Here is a 13,633-nt window from a genome sequence, read left to right as displayed (position 1 = left end):
ATATATGAGCGTTTAAATAAAATATCCATCAGACTGCAATCTCTTGAAGAACTTTTGATGAACAAAAATAGTTCGTTAGGCATGAGTACGACGCTGGCTGGGCACGGGATTGGCAACCCCACCCCCACCCCCTTCCCCAGAGTCCCGGCGGACGGGGCGGGGGGTCTGGAAACCCCTGTGCCCAGCCAACGCTTGTCAAGTCCCGGCAGGGCTGGGGGGGAGGCTTCAAATAGATTTGTGCCTCCCGGCACGGAGGCACAGATCTATTTAAAGGGCCCACCGCGCGCCTCCAGGGAAGCTCCCTGGAGGCACGCGGGCCGGGGGGGGAACAGATCTGCGCCTTCCAGCTGGAAGGCGCAGATCTGTTTAAAGGGGCCGAATTCGCCGAATTTATTCAGGAACACCCAGAACTCGGTGAATTCAGCTCCCTGGTTTCCCCCCCTTTTTAAGTTCGGTTCGTCCAAACTGAAAAACCACCGAATTGTGGGAAATTCGGCTGTTTTTCGGTTCGGACTGAACCGAATCAACAGCCCTAGTCGGCTCTACAATCAGCGACAATGATACAATATGACCCCAGAAAACAAGAAATATACAGCAATTACAATATGTGTACTTGTTGAGAACAAAGACAAGCAATAACAAATACAAAACAAGCAAAAGACGATGCAAGCAAGCGAGCACAATGACAATAATTCAAAAATCATTCATAATGCTCATGATAAGGAAACAATGTCCAGGAAAGTTGGCTCAGCTTGTTGCTAGACTCTTGCGCAGTCAGGCAAATCGTAGGAAATGCCTTTCCGGATATACAACGGCGCTTTCTCCACAAAATTGGCTTCTTCAGCCTGGTTATAAAATGTAAATAGTTGTACAATAGTTTACAACTTCCAGGTAGTGGCTGTAGATCTCCTGCTATTACAACTGATCTCCATGTGACATTCCTCTGGAGAAAATGGCCACTTTAGAAGGTGGATTCGATGTCATTATACCCCATTGAGGTCCCTCTCCTCCCCAAACCTTGCCCTTCTCAGGCTCTGCCCCCAAAATCTCCAGGTAGTTACCAACCTGGAGCTGGCAACCCTAAAAATCAGGCTGTTAGATTCTCAGGTAGCTCGTCCTCTTCTGAGGTTCGTTTTACTGACATGTGTTGGTGGGATTAAACAGAAATCCAGTGGCACTTTAAAGACTAACAACATTTACTCCAGGGTAAGCATTTGAGAGCTCACTTTGTCAGATCCATGAACTCCATTTGTGCATGTGCTTTTTACCCCCAGATGCTGCATGAATTTTGCAAAGAACCTGTATGAAGCTTGCAAAGAGTTTCCCTGTGCTATTCACATAAAGATTTTTTTTAAAAAAAATTATTTATGCTAATCTGTGTTCAGTACACATTTCCTAGAAATGTGCCTTTGTGATTCCCCTGTGCTGCACATACAGTGGGGAGGTTGTTGGGTGGTTTTTGTAGCACATGTTCTGTGGCTGTGAAAACAAATTTCCCTATTCTGAAACTGGCTAGTGTTGCCCAGCATGGTTCATCATGCAAACCATGTGTTGTTTTGCATCCATGAGCCACGTGCCAAGCCAATAAGACATCCCCCCCCCCATTAAAATCATACTAGGAGTTAGGCCACTGAGTCTGGTATGGAGACTGGTAGGATTGCCAGGTCCCTCTTCTCCGGCGGGAGGATTTTGCGTTTAAGCGCGTGTGCACACTGACGCACACGTGGCACTTCCGGCTTAGAACCGCAAGTGCCGTCTCGCAAAAGGCCTTTACCTCTTAGTTTGAGTGGTAAAGTGGCCCTTTACCACTCAAACTAAGAGGTAAAGGCCCCTTGCGAGGCAGAACTTCTGGTTCTAAACCGGAAGTGCTGCACATAGTATGCACGCGCACACGTTTGCCCCCCGACCCTCAGGTGGTTGGCGAGCAGAGGGGGCAATTGCCAGGGGTTTGCCCGCTACCAGCAGGCACCTGGCAACCCTAGAGACTGGCAGCAGCCTACAGGGTCATTCCTAGGGTTGCCAACCTCCAGGTGGTGGCTGCAGATCCCCTGCTATTACAACTGAGTTCCAGGTAGAAGAGACCAGTTTCCCTGGAGAAAATGGCCACTTTGGCAATTGGACTCTATGGCATTGAAGCCCCTACCCTCCCCAAACCCCACCCCCCTCAGGCTCTGCCCCAAAAACCTCCTGACGGTGGCAAAGAGGGACCTGTCAACTCTAAATATGGAGGAGGTGCTACTTCAAGTATCCTGGCCCCAAGCCATTTCATTTTGCTTATTTATGGTGCCTTTAATGTTTACTCATTAGAAAGACTTCTTCTCTTCCCCTCAGCCCTTGGGAATGCACCCACTGATAGGGATGCCAACCTCCAGGTGGGACCTGGGGATCCCCCAGAATTGCAGCTCATCTCCAGACTACATAGATCAGTTCCTCTGGAGAAAATGTTTGCTTGGGAGAGTGGACTGTATGGCATTATACCCCATTGAAGTCCCTCCCCTCCCCAATCCCCACCCTTCTCAGGATCCACCCCCAAAAATCTCCAGATATTTCCCAACCGGGAGCTGGCAACCCTAGTCTTTTCTCTTCCTTAGGGTTGCCAACCTCCAGGTAATAGCTGAGATAAAGACGCACAGGTACTAAAGTAGTCAGGCTGAGAAAATAATAGTACAAGGCTCACGAAATACTTGCAAGAACATGTATTAACAAATACAAAAGTGAAAGTGTGAACGTGTGTCAAAGGAAACTTATCAATATTATAAATGAACACAATGCTTAAAAAGCAGTGAGGGCTACTCAAAAGCAACACAAATATATACACAAATGCACAAACCAACTGTAAATAAAGTTCAACTCATGTGCCTTAATATCTAGTCAGAAAGACTCTGCGTCAGTTCATAAGTCTCTCATTCCTTGCAGGTAAGGAAGACCTCCTTACCTGCAAGGAATGAGAGACTTATGAACTGAAGCAGAGTCTTTCTGACTAGATATTAAGGCACATGAATTGAACTTTATTTGTTACAGTTGGTTTGTGCATTTGTGTATATATTTGTGTTGCTATTGAGTAGCCCTCACTGCTTTTTAAGCATTGTGTTCATTTATAATATTGATAAGTTTCCTTTGACACACGTTCACACTTTCACTTTTGTATTTGTTAATACATGTTCTTGCAAGTATTTCGTGAGCCTTGTACTATTATTTTCTCAACCTCCAGGTAATAGCTGGAAATCTCCTGCTATTACAGCCGATCTCCAGCCAATAAAGATCTGTTCCCCTGGAGAAAATGGTCGGTTTGGCAATTGGACTCTATGGCATTGAGGTCCCTCCCCTCCCCAAACCCTGCCCTCCTCAGGCTCCGCCCCCAAAACCTCCCATTGGTGGCGAAGAGGGACCTGGCAACCCTAATAATAACAACAACAATAATAAGTAGTAGTGATGATAATTGTTTATTTATCTTATTTACTTTAATTATACCCTGCCTTTCTCTCCAGTGGGGTACAAAGCGGCTTACATCATTCTCATCTTCCTTTTATCCTCACAACAACCCTGTGAGGTTGGTGAGGCTGAGAGTGCATGAATGGCCCAAGGTCACCCAGCAAGCTTCTCTGGCAAAGTGGGTATTCGAACCTGGGTCTCCCATATCCTTGTCTGACACTCTAACCACTACACCACACTGTCTTCAAGAATACACACATCCACTAATAAAATGGTCACAAAAGGAGAAACAGGTATGGTCAAAGGAATATGTTAGTCTTATAAGAGCAGCTTTCTTGGGAAGCTAAAGATGAGAGGTGCCTCCTTTGGCATGCTGTAGCAGCATTAGGCACATATAGCCTTAACAATTATATATATTCATGCAATGTATGTTAATTAAAGTTAATCTCCTGCCAGGAGACTGGCAAGTATGAAAATTCCATGCTTTAGCTTCATTTCTAGCTAGCAGTTAGATGAAAGTATGATGCTTCTAGGCCCGCTGCCAAGACCTTCCTTAAGTATAAACATAGATAAAAATGGAATTTTTTTCTCTTTGAATCCTGGAATGCGGGTTAATCTGAATCCATTGAGATGCCTTATTCTATGTGCTTCAAGCATCCTTTTTGTAACTTTCTCACCATATTATACTTAATTGGCTTGACATTGAAGATCTGATTATCTATCTATGTATATCTATATCAGAAAACCTTGCTAGAAGCCTTCCTAATAGATTCGAAGGATAAATTTTGTTTTGAGATAGTTATAGAAGGATAAAGTTTGTTATGGGATAGTTTCAGACCCTTGAAAAAATGTAATGTAAAGATTGTGATTCATAACCACAGACTAAGATTCCCATGAAAAAGGTATATAAGGGGCTGAAAATTGTAAAACGTTGGAGGACTTTCTTAGACTTCCCTGACTGTGTGTTGGTATGTATAGAAACTGTGTGCTCTGAATGTTATGTACTCTGTGCAAAGCATGTAAACTAGTCTGTTGTGACTTTGCCTATATTCTGTTATACTCTTCTTATTCTTTGAGACTCGCTTTTAATATTTCTGAAGTTAGCAATAAAAAGAATCTCAAAGATTTAATAAGATTGCCTCTTTACTTTGAGTAACTATTTCTACCAAGGAACCATACCTTTCAGCAAGGCATACATCCTATAGATCTAGTCACTGACAACAGTAACTGAGCGTCTTCAGTGTATTTTTGCAAAGGGCACTGTAGAGTATTTGTCGAATGACAATAACCCGTCTTGAAGTTAGAAAGTGACGGCGATTCTAATTGCTGCCGCCGTTCCTTTCAGTTTCAAATCCTCGGGCTACACGCTGGGACTCCTTGAGTTTTGTTTCCCTGCATCTCTCTCAGTAAATCCTTTTTTTGTGTGTGTGTGACAGGGAGGATATTGGGGACAATGCTGCGGTCAGCAGCTTTCCCCCCACTGGGAGGTTTCTGTGGGGATGCGTTTTGACATTGGAGGTCAGCCTTAGTGCCAGCAGCGAGGATATTTGTAGGTGCTTTGCTGGGCCCCTGCTTCTGGAGAGAGTGTGCACATCAGGCGTGTGAGATGGGGATTAAGCCTAGTATACAGAATAGGGTTGCCAGTGTGCAGGTGGGGGCTGGAGATCTCCTGCTATTACAGCTGATCTCAAGGCAACAGAGATCAGTTCCCCTGGAGAAAACAGCCACTTTGGCAATTGGACTCTCTGGCATTGAAGTCCGTCCCCTCCCCAAACCCCACCTTACTCAGGCTCTGCCCCCAAAATCTCCAGGTATTTCCCAGTCCAGAGCTGGCAACCCGACTTGTGAGGCAGAGAGTATGTGACAGGACCAAGGTGACCTACCAAGCTTCCATGGCAGAAGTGGGGATTTGAACCGGGGTCTCTCAAGATCCTAATCTGACATGCTATCCACTATACTGTGCTGCCTGTCCCAGGTCCGATACTCTAAGCACTAGGGCCCCACTAGCATATGATTCAGAGGCTCCATTCCATCAGTCTTTTAAAAGGAATTTTATTGAGGAGCCAGTGTGATGTAGTGGTTAAGAGCGGTGGTTTGGAGTGGTGGACTCTGATCGGGAGAACTGGGTTTGATTCCCCACTCCTCCACATGAGCAGCTGAGGCTAATCTGGAGAAGCGGGTTGGTTTCCCCTCTCCTACACATGAAGCCAGCTGGGCGACCTTGGGCTAGTCGCAGCTCTCTCAGCCTCACCCACCTCACAGGGTGTCTGTTGTGGGAAGGGGAAAGGAGGGTGATTTGATTCTTTCTTAAGCCAGTTTGATTCTTCCTTAAGTGGTAGAGAAAGTCGGCATATAAAAACCAACTCTCCTCCTCCTTTTTTGGAAGGACCATAGTTCTTTTTTTTTTAATTTCTTTTTATTGAGTTTTATAATATACAAAAAAAAGTTATAACAACAAAAAAAGGAAAAAAAACATAAAATAACAATAAAAAAAGAACCAGGAGTATCAATATATATTCATTAATACATTTTTTTTAAATATAATTTTTGAATCTTATAAGATACCCCCTTTCCCACCACCCATCCCCTCGTGTGACCCTTCACCTGACATCCGCAGACGTGTCATATCAGTTTTAAAATTACAGTTATGTATATAATGTATAGATATTAAAAAGAAACCTATTTTCTATAACTCACTAAATAGCTTTATAAAATCAGTTTTTGCCAGTTTATCCCAATATGTGGCGGCCTTTTTCCACGTATTTTTAAATTCTTCCATATCCTTTCCATGAAGGAATTCCGTTAATTTGGCCATCCTCATATAAGTCCATAATTTCTCTCTCCAATCATTTATTGAAGGTTTATTCGCTTGCTTCCAAATTTTTGCAATTACAATTCTTGCAGCAGCAAAACTATATTGACCAATAATTTTGTCATTTTTATTCAAATTTTCTTGTGGTATTCCTAATAAACAAAATGCCGGCTTTCTTTTTACACTATTAATCAAATTATTAGTTTCTTTTACAACTTTTATCCAAAATTTTTAATTTTTTTTGCATGTCCACCATTCATGCATAAAGGTACCTCTTTCCTTACCACATTTCCAACATAAATCCGTCTCCCCTTTTTTCATTTTAGCTATCATCACAGGTGTAATATACCATCTATAAAACATTTTATATAAATTTTCTTTAATTTCATTCGTAATTGTAAATTTAAACTCCCTTTTCCATAATCTTTCCCAAACATCCAAATCTACATTAAATCCTAATTCCCTCATCCATTTCACCATTACTGGTTTAATTCTTTCCTGTTCCAAATTAATTTCACTTAATAGTTTATATATTCTACCAATCATACCTTTATTTCCCTTCTCTAGTATTTTTTCTAAATTAGATTTAGATTTGTTAAAACCCAATTGCTTATCTTTATTAAATATGTCTTTTAATTTGTAATACATGAACCAGTCTTTAATATTAAGTTCTTCCTTACTTTTTAACTCCCATTCTCCATCTTTAAATTTTATAATTTCACTATATCTATCCACATCTAGATTTAAATGACTTCCTCTCTTCATATATGCTTCTATTGGTCTAAATCCATCCTGGAGTCCTAACTTCCAAAACCCTTTTGTATTTATTCCAAATTTGAAATAATCCTTTTCTAACAATATGTATATAAAAATCTTTATTTATCTTTTGCTTTTCGTACCGTAAATATGCATGCCATCCAAAACACAGGTTAAAACCTTCCAATTCTAAAAGTTTAATATTATCTAATAATATCCAAGTCTTTAACCAAGTAAAGCAGGCTGCTTCATAATACATTCTTAAATCCGGTAACCCTAACCCACCTGTTTCTTTTAATTCAATTAAATTGTTATAGGCAATCCTATGTTTTTCCTTTCCCCATAAAAAATTTAAAATGTCTCTTCTCCAAATTTTAAATATTTTAACCCCTTTTATAATTGGTAAATTTTGAAACAAAAAAAGCATTCTAGGCAAAACCATCATTTTAACCACAGCAATTCTTCCCCATAGTGTTAATGGTATCCTTCTCCAATTTTCTAAATCTTTAATAATTTGTTGCCATATTTTAACATAATTTTTTTTAAATAAATTTAAATTATTTGAGGTTAACCATATACCCAAATATTTTATTTTCGATTCAATTGAAAATCCCGAATGTTGTAATAGTTCTTGCTGCTGCAACAACATCATTTTTTAACCAGTATTTTCGTTTTATTTTTATTTATTTTGAATCCTGCAAGTTTTCCATAAACCTCCAAAGTTTTATTCCATTCATCAATTTGATTATTAGGATTAGATAAAAAACAAACTATATCATCAGCATATGCTTTTACCTTAGGAAGGACCATAGTTCTGACACAGCGTGGAGGGTGCAGCTGCAAAATGGCTGCCGCCAAAGGCGGAGCCAGTCACAAAATGGCTGCCACAGCTTACCATCAGCCACACAGCGAAGATCCTTGTGCTGTGGTGGTAGCTGCTCCCATAACAAAGTTTTTAAAAATCTGCACATCCAATCAAATTTCCAAAGGCTTTGCTAGGCAAGAGTCCCATCTGGCCTTGCCCACATTGTAAAAACACTTGGTGGGCGCCAGGAAAGGTGTCAGTGGGCACCATGTTGAGGACTCTTGGTCTAGATCATTTAACGAAGATTCATAAACGTCCCCATGAATTAAGATCCAAAGGCATTTCTCCAATTAGGAGAAAAGGTTATCCTTTCCCTTGATTTAACAGCCGCTGGCTATCCAACAACCACTTTGCACTTTAAAAGGGGGAAATGAAATTTATTTTTTTCCTTGACACTATAAAGGAAGAAGTTGCCACGTCTCTCATGCAATTGACTGATCTATTTGACAGCAGGTAACACAGTCTTGGCTTCTCAGAAAGTGTCTTTAGTTGTTTTATCCAGGGAGTGATATATTTATTTTGTGCTGTTCATACATACATAAACCTTTATTGGCATAATAACAGCATTTTTAACATGCGTTGTGCAGTTCATATTCTTGTTGTCTGACTCCAATGAGTATTTGTCTTATAGAACCTCATTGTTTCCACTTTCAGCAAGGAAAATAAGGGCTAAGGTAGAACAGAATTCCATCAATGATGTTGTTTTTGGTGGTTTATATTAATGTTAACTCTTTCAGATTTTATTTTCCTGTACATGTTTTTTTCCTCCAATGTGCTACTTTTTGGATGGTATTTTGTGAAGGCCTATGGCCACATACAAATAAATTTACTACTACTACTTATTTCGAGCCAGCATGGTGTAGTGGTTAAGAGCGGTGGTTTGGAGTGGTGGACTCTGATCTGGAGAACCGGGCTTGATTCCCCGCTCCTCCACATGAGCGGCGGAGACTAATCTGGTGAACGGGATTTGTTTCCCCACTCCTACACACGAAGCCAGCTGGGTGGCCTTGGGCTAGTCACACTCTCTCAGCCTCACCTACCTCACAGGGTGCCTGTTATGGGGAGGGGAAGGAAAGGAGATTGTAAGCCTGTTTAATTCTCCGTTAAGTGGCAGAGAAAGTGGCAGAGAAAGTATTATTTTATGGACATGCTAAAACAAAGTGGGCTAGGGAGAAAAGGTTATGTAATGGGACCCAGGCCTGCTTAAGTGACCTATCTTTTTGTCTCTTTCCTCACAGGTGAGTGTCCTGACCACCTTGGAGCGGAGGTTCAACCTTCAGAGTGCCGACGTGGGAGTGATTGCCAGTAGCTTCGAGATTGGGAACTTGGCCCTCATCCTGTTCGTGAGCTACTTCGGTGCCCGGGGACACAGGCCGCGCTTGATCGGATGTGGGGGGATCGTCATGGCCCTGGGAGCGCTTCTCTCAGCTCTTCCCGAATTCCTGACCCACCAGTATGAATACGAATCCGGGGAAATTCGCTGGGGGGCTGAAGGGAGGGACGTGTGCGTGGTCAACGGATCGACCAGTGACGAAGGGCCGGACCCGGAGCTAATCTGCAGGAACCGGACTGCCACAAATATGATGTACTTGCTTCTCATTGGAGCGCAGGTCCTCCTAGGTATTGGTGCTACTCCTGTGCAACCTCTAGGAGTTTCCTACATCGATGACCATGTGAGGCGGAAAGATTCTTCCCTGTATATAGGTAAGTGATGGAACTTCCTGAGGTAGGGTTGTCAGCTCTGCTTTGGCAATTTGAGGAGATTTTGAGGATGGTACTTGGGGAGGGTGGTGTTTGGGGAAGAGGCAACATCGGGTGACACTCTAGGAATTTCCCCTTATCTCTATGGTAAAGACCATAGAGATATGGGGAAATGCTTATGGCATCACTATGGAGGCCATTTTCTGACCATTTTTTTCTCCCACTACGCCAGGGGTCCCCAACCTTTTTGAGTCTGTGGGCACATTGGAATTCTGACATGGCATGGTGGGAGCAGCAATCAAATTTATTTAATACGATCTGAGACCAATAAAACTAGAATCAATACAATAATTCAAACTTCCAGAATATCAATTAACTCATGATAAAAAAAACATTTAAAATTGTAGAATCACAGAATTATGCAATATCTTATAAAACCTATAGCTAAAAAACCTATATATGGCTCTCCCAAGTTTCCTAATCTTATAGGCTATCCAACCAAATTTGGTGACCTTAAAAGTGACCTCTCGATTCTTATCTGCTAACATTAGTGAGAGGAGAGTCCTGTTTTTACCGGGATGGCGGGAAATTATGGGGGTAATCAGAGTTTCCTTAATATGTCTATAGATCTTACAATAAAAAAAGATATGCTCTTGATATTTCCATCTCCACATAAGCATGCACATTCTGTAGATAGTAACCTTCTATATCTACCCTCCCTCAAGAATAGCTGAGGTGGTAGGAGAGAAACAAAATGGATGCCACAAAATGGCTGCCCCAGGAGACAGAGCCAGCCACAGAATGATTGTCACAGCCTAACTTCAGTGGATTTTTGTGCTTGGGTGGCAGCTGCTGCCAAAGCAGCACTTTAAAAAATCTGCACTGCAAATCAAACCTCCAATAGTCAATCAGAAGCCTTGATGGGCGAAAGCCCTACCTGGCCCCGCCCACTTCCTAAAAACACCTGGCGAGCACCAGATAAATTGTCAGTAGGCACCATGGCGCCCATGGCCACCACGTTGGGAACCCCTGCACTGCAAAATTTCTCAGGGGTGGAGGACTGGGGCGTAGAGTGGAGATTTACCCATTGCGGGCAGGCAAATGGCAAGCCTAGTGACAGAACTTCCTGGAGGAAGGAGGATTAACCTTTCCACCATGGCTTCTGTCTCATGGTACTACTTTGGGAATGGTGGATTTGGAATTTAAGCTTTGGGAAATCCGGATTTCCACATAAATTATGTAATTCCATATTTCAATCTACTTTATGTAATTCAAACGGTGATAACGTGGGGGTGGGAAACTCACTCTGTTGTTTTAATGATCACAGAGAAACAGCTTCACCTAACATGCTGGGGGCTTTTCACAGAGTTTGTTTGTTCTGGCTTGGACATTGCTGGGAAGGGTCCCCCCTCCGTACTTCACCACAGACATGTGGTACCTTCATGTACCTCTTCTCTCTCCCCCTGTCTTTCCTGTCATCTTTCCAAAACCTGCTGTGGGGAGGGGCCGTGGCTCAGTGGTAGAGCATCTGCTTGTCATGCAGAAAGTCTCAGGTTCAATCCTTAGCATCTCCAGTTAAAGGGATCAGGTGGTGTGGGTGGTATAGAAGCCATTTTCACCATAGAGTTTTGCCCAGATACCAGAGCATCCATGCAGGTACCAGCAGTGTGATGATGTCAATTCCAGCGCAAGCCGGAAGTGACATCACCGTTTTTCGGTGACAGAGGCCTAGGCCTCAGTTTGCTGCTGATAAGTCCCTCCTGCCAGCTGGCTGCATGGGAGAATGAGCCCCAAAGGCGGGGATCCCCTGCTCCCACTGGGGGTCTGGGAACCCTAGGTGCAATGCAGATTTCTCCCCTCCCATTGCTAAACCTGGGGCGCTTAGCAGGAGGTATCTCAACAAGCCGGATACCTGGCACTCATAGCGATTTAGGAGTGGAGCCTGGGGGAAGTGGAGGTTGGGGATAGGGTTGCCAGGTCCCTCTTCCCCACCGCCAGAAGGTTTTCGGAGCGGAGCCTGAGGAAGGTGGGGTTTGGGGAGGGGCTTCAATACCATAGAGTCCAATTGCCAACGCGGCCATTTTCTCCAGGTGAACTGATCTTGATCGGCAGGAAATCAGTTGTAATAGCAGGAGAACTCCAGCTAGTACCTGGAGGTTGGCAAACCTAGTTGGGGAAGGGAGCTCAGTGGGGCTGCTGTGCCCCAGATTCTGCCCTCCAAAGCTGCCCTTTCCTCCAGGGGAATTGATCTCTGTAGTCTGGGACCAGGTGTAATCCCAGGAGAACTCCAGGCCGCACCTCAAAGATGGCAGGTCATCTTTTTTAAAGGCCGCAGAGTATGCCTTTAAAGTATGCCGTCGAGCAGGATCCTTACTGTGAATTTAATTTTTTTTAAAATGTGTTTCCCTTTGTGAATTGCATAGGAACGGCAACTCCCACGTCGTACGATTCTAAAAATGTGGGAGGACCTCAAATTATAATAATATGAATGAATAGTTGCATAGGAACTGCAACTCCTGTGTCGTATGATTCTAAAAATGTGGGTGGTCCTCCAGATATAATAATATGAAAGAATAAATGAGTCCGAGTCCGGAGTCAGGCTATTAGGATTGTTTTTAACTTTATTAGTGCAATACTGCTCGAGGCCATTGAGTCAAATGAGTAGTTTCATTTAAGTTAAGTGATGTGGGAGGGCCATTTTGAAAAAAAGCAGGGATTGTTGGCCCTTGAACATTCAACCGAAAACGTTGACCACATTTAATGCCTCCCGGTTTACCTCTTTCACTCATACATTTATGGAATCTTTCCTCAACCTTATTATTTAGATTTTTAATTGATTTAGAAAACAGATATACCACCTGTCCCGAGACCTGCTCAAGGCAGCCTGCATGATTCTCAGTTGGCTGTGCAAAACTGCCGGGCGTTGTAGCCTGTCAGGTGCGAAACAGTCCCAGCCAGGTAGCAAGAACAAGTGAATTTATCAATGTATGGCTGGCCAGCTCCATTTGGCCTGGCTGGTCACAGGTGGCGCAAGCTGTTTGAGAACAAGCTGTTTGAGAACTGTTGGAAGGGGAGAGGCCAGCCATCCAGATTTGTTATTGCGGGAAGTCACCCATCTTTGACAAGACCCCGGCGAACAAACCATGATGGCACATGCCTGTCTTTCTCTGCCGATTAATTTAGGGCACAGCATTGCAAACCGTTCCCTGTTCTTTGGTAGAAAAGTGTACATTTCACAGCTCATTGTCCCCAAAGTAGATTATTTTCTAACCAAAGGCCAACGTGTTTATTACTGAAGAGGAATAGCATCTCAAAAGGGAACGGCTTTCACAGATGTCTGTGGCGGAGGAGTGAGGACAGCGAGGGACGAGGGTATTATGCATCAGCCCCTTTTGTCTCATTGCTTTTTGAAACTGGAACAGCAGCAAGGAGATAAGCGTTCTATTTATTCACGGTGGCTGGCATTAGAGAAAGCTGATGATCTGTTAATAATCCTTTTGGGCTGACGGCTGTAATGAGGCAGTAGTTAATTAGGAGATGCTCCCTACCAATATCTTTAGTGAGCCAGATTCATGAAGCCCCTGAAATTTCTGTGGTACAGATTGTTTTTGGTTGGGCTCCGTGTACGGATTGTGGCTTTCTTCAATGTCACTGCTCGACTTCTGAAATGCGGTCTGGTGTGAGCACTTGCCCCGTGACAGTCCCATAAACAACATCCACAGACAAATAATCCAAAAGAGAGTTGATTTATTGGAGAATCCACAGGTTAACAGTAGCTAGGAATCAAGACGGCACTTATGAGAACTAAAAGCTTGGTGCTGGGTATAAATGAAAGAATACAGAATAACACAGGAAACCATGGCAACCCCCCTCCCACCGGAATAAGTTCCCACGAAGTTCAGAGTCAAAATACATAGTTGGCAGTTGACTGTTGGTGAGGCTGACCTTGGGCAGCACCTGGTGAAAGCACAACATTCTTTGTCAGACTATGCCTGGCATTCTCTGTACATCGCCCAGGCTAGGCCTGACATTCTGCCCCCCCCAAAGGCCCCACTTTCATTTTTTGG

The 13,633-nt window shown here is 43.3% G+C and overlaps 1 protein-coding gene across 1 annotated transcript in view; it reads left to right on the top strand.

Moving 5' to 3' along the window:
• Positions 1–13,633, top strand: part of SLCO3A1 (solute carrier organic anion transporter family member 3A1) — a 179,762-nt gene that overhangs the window by 26,581 nt on the left and 139,548 nt on the right. The window contains exon 2 of the mRNA XM_056865863.1: positions 9,104–9,569. Within this exon, the coding sequence (XP_056721841.1) occupies positions 9,104–9,569 (466 nt within the window). The remainder of the gene's footprint in view (positions 1–9,103; positions 9,570–13,633) is intronic.

Source organism: Euleptes europaea, chromosome 20 (assembly GCF_029931775.1).
Source record: "Euleptes europaea isolate rEulEur1 chromosome 20, rEulEur1.hap1, whole genome shotgun sequence".
Classification (NCBI taxonomy): domain Eukaryota; kingdom Metazoa; phylum Chordata; class Lepidosauria; order Squamata; family Sphaerodactylidae; genus Euleptes; species Euleptes europaea.
This window is presented reverse-complemented; position numbering and strand designations above follow the sequence as displayed.